This window comes from Palaemon carinicauda, chromosome 42 (genome assembly GCF_036898095.1).
Source record: "Palaemon carinicauda isolate YSFRI2023 chromosome 42, ASM3689809v2, whole genome shotgun sequence".
NCBI classification, from domain to species: domain Eukaryota; kingdom Metazoa; phylum Arthropoda; class Malacostraca; order Decapoda; family Palaemonidae; genus Palaemon; species Palaemon carinicauda.
The window spans coordinates 29,368,423-29,376,723 of record NC_090766.1 but is presented as its reverse complement, the minus strand read 5'-3'; the positions used below and the strand labels follow the sequence as shown (position 1 = coordinate 29,376,723).

The 8,301-nt window shown below is 35.7% G+C and overlaps 2 protein-coding genes across 2 annotated transcripts; both read right to left on the bottom strand.

Annotated features, from left to right (window-relative positions):
- Positions 1–2,325: 2,325 nt before the first annotated feature.
- Positions 2,326–2,652, bottom strand: LOC137633073 (piggyBac transposable element-derived protein 3-like). Its single transcript, XM_068365237.1, has one exon. It carries the CDS (start codon positions 2,650–2,652, stop codon positions 2,326–2,328), a length of 327 nt encoding a protein of 108 aa, XP_068221338.1.
- Positions 2,653–3,104: 452 nt separating this feature from the next.
- On the bottom strand, positions 3,105–3,590 carry LOC137633072 (piggyBac transposable element-derived protein 3-like). The gene has a single exon (XM_068365236.1). It carries the CDS (start codon positions 3,588–3,590, stop codon positions 3,105–3,107), a length of 486 nt encoding a protein of 161 aa, XP_068221337.1.
- Positions 3,591–8,301: the final 4,711 nt, after the last annotated feature.

Sequence of the window (8,301 nt, the reverse complement as noted above, 5' to 3'; positions counted from 1 at the left end):
GATGATGATAACGAAAGATAAACCATGAATAAAAATTGGCAGATAGAAACTGACATAGAAAGTCCATAAACAAATGGGAGTGGACAAACATGTCTGAGTCATTTGTCCTGCATTTGACTTATCATGGATGATGATGATAACGAATGATAAACAAAGAATAAGAATTTGCTGATCAAAACTGACATAAAAATGCCTTAAACAGAGTGGAGTAAAAAAACATAACTGAGGCCCTTGTCCTGCATTCTACTAATCATGCATGATGATAATGATAACGAATGATAAACAAAGAATAAAAATTTGCAGATATAAACTGGTATAGAAATACTATAAACAGACGTGAGTGGACAAACATGTGTAAGACTTTTGTCTTGCATTCAACAAATCATAGATGATGATGATGATGATGATGATGATCCATGAATAAGAATTTGCAGATGTCAACTGGCATAGAAAGACCTAAAGAAATGGGAGTGGACAAATATGTCTGAGACCTATGTCCTGCATTCTAGTAATCATGCATGATGATGTTGATAACGAATGATAAACCATGAATAAAAATTTTCAGATATAAACTGGCCTAGAAATACCATGAACAGATGGGATTGAACAAACATGTCTGAGACCTTTGTCCTGCATTCCTCTAATCATGGATGATGATGATGATAACGAATGATTAACCATGAATAAAAATTTGCAGATATAAACTTGTATAGAAAGTCTATAAACAGACAGGAGGAGATAAAAATGTTTGAGACCTTTGTCCTGCATTCGACATATCATGGATGATGATGATGATAATGAATGATATACCATAAAGAATAATTGGGAGATATAAACTAGCATAAAAAGACCATAAACAGACGGGAGTAGACAAACATGTCTGAGCCCTTTGTCCTGCATTCGACTAATCATGAATGATGATGATGATAACGAATGATAAACCATGAATAAAAATTTACAGATATAAACTGGCGTTGAAAGACCATAAATAAATGGGAGTGGACTAATACGTCTGAGGACTTTATCCTGCATTCAACTAATTATGGATAATAATAATGGTAACGAATGATAAATCATGAATAAAAATATCAAGATATAAACGTTCATAAAATGACCATAAAAAGACGGGAATGGACGTACATATCTGAGGCCTTTGTCCTGCATTCGACTCATCATGGATGATGATGATAAGATAATGAATGATAAACCATGAATAAAAATTTGCAGATATAAACTGACATAGAAAGACCACAAACAGAAGGGAGTGGACGAACATGTCTTTGGCCTTTGTCCTGCATTCAACTAATCAGGGATGATGATGATGAGAACAAAATATTAACAATGACTAAAAAATTTGTGGGTATAAACTGGCATAGAAAACCCCTAACAGACTGGAATGGACGAACATATCTGAGGCCTTTGTCCTTCATTTAACTAATCATGGGTGATGATGATGATAATGATTGATAAACCATGAATAAAAATTTGCGGGTATAAACTGGCATAGGAAGACCACAAACACACGGGAGTGGACGAATATGTCTGAGGTGTTTGTGCAGCAATTCAACTAATCAGGGGTGATGATGATGAAAACGAATGATAAACCATGAATAAAAATTTGCGCGAATAAACTGGCATAGAAACCCAAACAGACGGGAGTGGACGAACATGTCGGAGGCCCTTGTCCTGAATGTAACTAATCATTGGTGATGATGATGATAACGAATGATAAAACATGAATCAAAATTTGCAGGTATAAACTGGCACAAAAAGACCTCAAACAGGCGGGAGTGCATGAACATGTGTGAGACCTTTGTCCTGCATTCAACTAATAATGGGCGATAATGATGAGAACGAATGATAAAACATGAATAAAGATTTGCGGGTATAAGATGGCATAGAATGACCACAAACAGAGGTGAGTGGCCGCACATGTCTGAGGTCTTCGTCCAGCATTCGACTAGCCCATTATATCCCAAGTTTTTTTGGCTGAAAATTTTCATGATTTTTTGAGAAAATGTCAATGTTTCAGATTAAAAGAGATCATATATGGTGGTTAGAACATTTTATTTCTTTCAGTAAGCTCACAGTAAGCTGTCCTCAAAAGAGGGCACTAGGATGATATGATGACATTTGGAAATAATAAGCTGTCCTCAAATCATAATTCTTTTCCAAATTAGGTTGATAAAATATTATTATATTCTCTATCTGATTCTTTTTCACCATTATAATGTTTTTAAATTTACACAGATAACTTCTTGAATTACTCGGCATAATATTTAAGAGACAATTGAACAGAAAAAGAAACATGTTACCGTTTTTTGTTTACTGCTTGTGATAAGGAGCAAAACACTCTAAACAAAGTGTTATGTTGCATTTTTTGCAATAGATCCTAGGCTTCCCGGAGCAAGACTTCTTCTGGCATCGTCTCTGATTTTCCCTCTTGGCTATGACGTGGTCTTTTCCATCGTACCGAACATCATCAAGTCTTGTAGATGGGATAGTGTCTCTGCTCTTTCTACCTATTCTTATATCTGCTTTACCTAACTTCAGATATGGTACGCATACTGCTCTTCTGAAGCGTACTAAGTCAAGTTGCTCTTTTTCTGTATGCAGAAATTTATGGATGATCCATGCATTTACCACAATCATATCTAGTACAGGAGTGAAAAGAGACCAGTACCATTTCTTTCCTCGTAAAGATGTTGCAAATTTACTAGCCAGCTAATCATGGTGATCGACACTTCCCATGTAGGCATTATAGTTGTTCATAACATTTGGTTGAGGAACATCACCTTTTATTTTTACATGACTCAACCATCGATTTACTTTTTTCAAATGCTCAATAGTATCGTAGTTTGTCCCAACGCATACACACTTATTGTCTGACCATCTCACTAAAAGGATTTTTCATTTGTATCAAACATATAGTCATAGAATCTCCTTTTATTTTTTTTCATAATTTTTGCTGGTCTCAGGGGGAACTTGCTAAGTCTGTTTTCCCTAATTGTACCAGTGGCTTGATAACCAAGATTCCTAAGATGAACTAACAAATCATATCCAGTAAAAAAATTGTCAAAGAATATAGAATGAGCATTTGAGACTTATACTGCTTCTACCATCAAAACAACCTTTGTTCCAAGTAACAGATCATCGTTGCCTTCATCCACGGAACTCTTCCCACAATACAAATCAAAATTGTGACAGTAACCTGAAACGCCACATAGTCCCCAGAGTTTGTATCCAAACCTGATAGGTTTTCCTCTCATAAACTGCTTTAGAGGATTGTGACCATAATACTTCACAATCATTTCATCAACAGATATGCATTCTTCAAATACTCCAAATTGTTGAAAAGAGTCCTTGACTAGTGACAATAATGACCTGATTTTGAACCCTCTGTCGTGTGTATTGTCCTTGGCTTCATCGTTCTTGCAAAAATGGATAACGCTTTTCAACAGCTGAAAACGGTTTCTTGACATTGCTTTCTGAATAATAGGGACTCCAAGATCTTCTTCACTTGACCAATAATCGCGTTCTGAGGGGACTTTGTGATATCCCAAGAATAGCAATATACCAATGAAGTTCATCATTACCTAATGTAAACTCACATTTATTTCTATAAGAACTTGCATAACGTACTGTCTCTTTCAAAATGTGGTCATATATGCCATGAGACATCAGTTTCTCAAATAGTTCCAGAGGAGATAGATTATGAAGGTTCTCCTTTATTTCTTGCAAGTTTTCCTTATACTGTTCTGAACGCTCCTTGATTTTGCTGTATTCAGGATTTTTATATTTCCAGATGGGTCCAGTATTACAAAATTTTCGTTTTTTCCTAGAAGATTTAGCAGATGCCCCTCTGTCTTTAGTAGGGTTTTCAATTGGCTGTTGGTTCACTTGAGCTTCTAAGGAACCATGAACATCCTGAACAGAAACTTCCTCTATTATGTCTTCACTGATATCTCTTCATCGGTGAATTCATATACGTCAGGCGGTATAATAATGACATCAGCATTTTTTATTTCATCATCTTCATCATACTGAAACAGGATATTAATTGCTTCCTCAACTGCAAGTGCAGAGTTTTTCTTCGCCATCTGTAATGAGGAGAACATGATATAAGGTATAAGATCTATGATTCCATTTCAGTAAATGTATATATATATATATATATATATATATATATATATATATATATATATATATATATATATATATATATATATATATATATATATATATATATATATATATATATATATATAAACTTTCTGATTATGAGAATAAAGAACCAGTTGTTTTATGAATAAATATGATAAAATAGGTAAAGTGGATGTTCGGTGCATGACTTAAAATGGGAAATTATATATAAAAAAAGTAGTTCTCATAAAAAATGATATATTGAGTTTTCAACATACAACGGTAGTGAAGTAGGTATTCAGATTAAAAAAACACACTAGAAATGAGAAATAAAGCAGATACAACAAAAAAAGTAGAAAAATAAACTATGAAACTCATGAGAGAAAAAAAAAAACAAGAATAATTGATTATAACATAATAGGGTACTGACCTTTGTGAATATTCCAATGCAGCTACTTAATGTGCTGTCTATGATGATCTGTGCTGAAATGATCGTTTGCTCGGATAACTTGGCTAAGTAAGCAGACGTCTACTCCTTTCCGCGTTGAAACTTGAACAACTGCAAAAATCTTATCTGGACTTGTGACGTCACATGTTTTTATGACATTATCCCAGTGTCCTTATTCGAGGACAGGATATTTCAAACATTTCTCGCTCGCTGTGTGACAATGGGAATGATTTTCAATATGATTAATATGATATATAAAGCCTTTATTAATTAATATCGATATATATTTATTCAATAATGGTCTAGTTTGTATTCGCGTTTTACGTTTGAATAGTGGTATGTCTGAAGCTTGATTTTTCACCAGAAGTAGACCCAAAGAAAATATCTAAATATACATCATAGGATCGTAATTTCTATATGGAACGGTTGATAATTCATTAAATTTTTGCTTTTAATTGTCTTTTTGATCCTTTATGAAATATGTTCTTTATAAAAGGATAATTTTTCAGGTGTCCTCAAATAAGGACAATGGAATATAATGGTCTAATCATGGGTGATGATGATGATAACAAATGATAAACCATGACTACAAATTTGCGACTATAATTTGGCATAGAAAAACCATAATCAGACGGAAGTGGACTAACACGCCTGAGGCCTTTGTCCTGCATTTGAATAATCATTGGTCATGATGATGATAACGAATGATAAACATTGAATAAAAACTTGCAGATATAAACTGACATAGAAAGACCATAAACAGGCAGGAGTGGACAAACATATCTCAGGCCTTTGTCCTGCATTCGACTAATCATGGGTGATGATGATGATAACGAATGATGAACCATGAATAAAAATTTGCAGATATAATTCGGCTTAGAAAGACCATAAACAGACTGAAGTGGACTAATATGTATGAGGCTTTTGTCCTGCATTAGACTAATCTTGTATGACGGTGATGATAATGAATGATAAACCATATATATAAATATGCAGATATAATCTGGCATAGAAAGACCATAAACAGACTAGACTGGACAAATATGTCTGAGACCTCTGTCCTGCATTCGACCAGTCATGGTGATAATGATGATAACGCATGATAAATCATAAATAAGAATTTGCAGATATAATCTGGCATATAAAGACCATTAACAGAAGAGAGTGGACGAACGTGTCAGAGGCCTTTGTCCTGCATTCAACTACTCATGGATGATGATAATGATAACAAATGATAAACTATGAATAAAAATTTGTTGATATAAACAGGCATAGAAAGACCATAAACAGAAAGGAGTTGAAGAACATATCTGAAGCCTTTGTCCTGCATTCGACTAATCTTGGGTGATGATGAAGAAAACTAATGATAAGATTCAATGAAAATTTGCAGATATAAACTGGCAAAAAAAAAAAGACCATAAACTGACAAGAGATGATGATTATAATAGACCAGAAATAAAAATTTGTGGGGAATGGAGCGACAAGGGTGGAGAGAAGGTGGGGAAGGGTGTTAGAAGAAGGGAGGAAAGGAGAGGGAAGGGAGTGAGAAGGGGGAGGAAAGAAGGGGGAAGGGAGTGACAAGGATGGAGGAGAGGAGGGGGAAAGGAGTGAGAAGGGGGAGGAAAGGAGGGGGAAGGGAGTGAGAAGGGTGGAGGAAAGGAAGGAAGGGAATGAGAAGGAATGAGGAAAGAAAGGGGAAGGGAATGGAAAGGGGGAGGAAGGGAGTGAGAAGGAGGGAGGAAAGGAGGGTGGAAGGGAGTGAGAAGGGGGAAGGTAAGGAGGGGAAGGGAGTGAGAAGGAGGGAGGATATGAGGGTGATGGGAGTGTGAAGGGGGAAGAATGGAGGGGAAGGGTCCCTCTGGGTGTTATCAGAGGATACCCATGATTCCTCCGGAATCGCCGGAGGTGCTTCCATCATTCATTTGATTTAGCCTTGTAATAGAAAAAGACTGATGTTGCTCCTCCAATCCCTTGAAGACAGTGTGATCCATTGAGGCCGACATCGGAGACTCCAGAGACTTTTGGGCCTTTGTAAATCACACACACTGTCTCCAGGAAATGTTGGAAGGGATGATAGAATCTGAGGGAGTGTTATTTCCGAGCAGGTGGCTTTATGCCAGTATAATACCAGATATTGCTGATAGAGCCGATATTGACATTTTGGTGATAAAATTATCGTTTAATTATATGAATCCATAAAGTCTACTTCCCTTAATTCGGAAAGTGTTGCATTTCCATATTCAAGAGTAGTCAGCTTCAGCTTATATCGATATCTATCGCACATGAACATGAATCATCTAACATCGAGTAGGCCTTCAGACATTGATAATTTCATAAATCGGCAGCGAAGACTCCCTCCTTCAATCTTAATGAAGTAAATCTCCGAATCCAACATGTTCTTTCCTGATAATTAGATCATAAAGATTTAAGCGATTTTGAAGACGTGTAATTCTTTTGAAGACTTTGGAGACAGCGTGTGACTTTGTAGAGAACTAAAAGTCTCGAAAGCCTCTATGGGAATTTCATGTGATCATAATGTCTTCAAGGGACTGTGGAAGACAAGATAAGGGTCATCTGTCTTTTTTTTTTTAATATACAGCTGAATCAAAATGAATAATGAAATCACCTCCGGCGATTTCGGAGGAATCAAGGGTTTTCGGTTCTTCCAAGAAGACCACCTTTGGTGCCTCCCTGAAGAGCCGAAAGACTCATTTTCCACCAAGAAGGGCTATCCCTGGGGTTCCCTCTGGAGGATAAGAAGCTGGATTATCGAAGGTTTTTTTTTTTTTTTTTTTTTTTTTTTTTTTGGCGTGGGAGAATCTATCAAAAAGCATTTAGCCGATCTGCTGATAAACGCTAACACATATTTCTGACGTCTAATTGATATTAAGAATAATTCATTATTATATGTTTTATTTCATACTGATATACTTCTGCAGTATTCTCATACACGCGCACACACATCTCTCTCTCTCTCTCTCTCTCTCTCTCTCTCTCTCTCTCTCTCTCTCTCTCTCTCTCTCTCTCTCTCACACACACATACACACACACACACACACACACACACACACACACACACATATATATATATATATATATATATATATATATATATATATATATATATATATATATATATATATCTGTGTACATGTATCTGTATGTCTATAATCAGCTAATGCATTAAATTACTATGATTTCATTTATTAACGGGGTGTTTCAGTTAAGGTATATAAAAGACATTTTGTTTACAAATTAACTAGATACTTCATGAAATAACTAGGGATTATATGAAATGACGAAGACTAATCACTTAAGCTATACCTTCTTTTTTATCAAATTTTTGCCCATAATATGAAGTAAAATTCATCTCGTTTATTGCTGCAAGGACGATACTCGTAACATTTTGAGCTGCTCAAGATCCACTTTTTGAAGTAGGGACACATTTCCTTATGGTACTTTTATGTGAGGTGGCTGACAATGAAACCTTGTCCCTGCCCAAGTGATTGTTGTTGTTGTGTGGCCACACTTCGCAGAGGAAATTATGATTGCGCATAGAACTGTTTTAGAACAACGTTCCCGTTCCAAGTTTTTTATATTTTTTTTATATTTTTATTTATAAAACCCAAGCCTCAGTTTTGCTTCTGTCTGCATCTGGCACCTGTATGCAGACAGTTTTAAGATCGTAACAGACACACACCTACACCTGA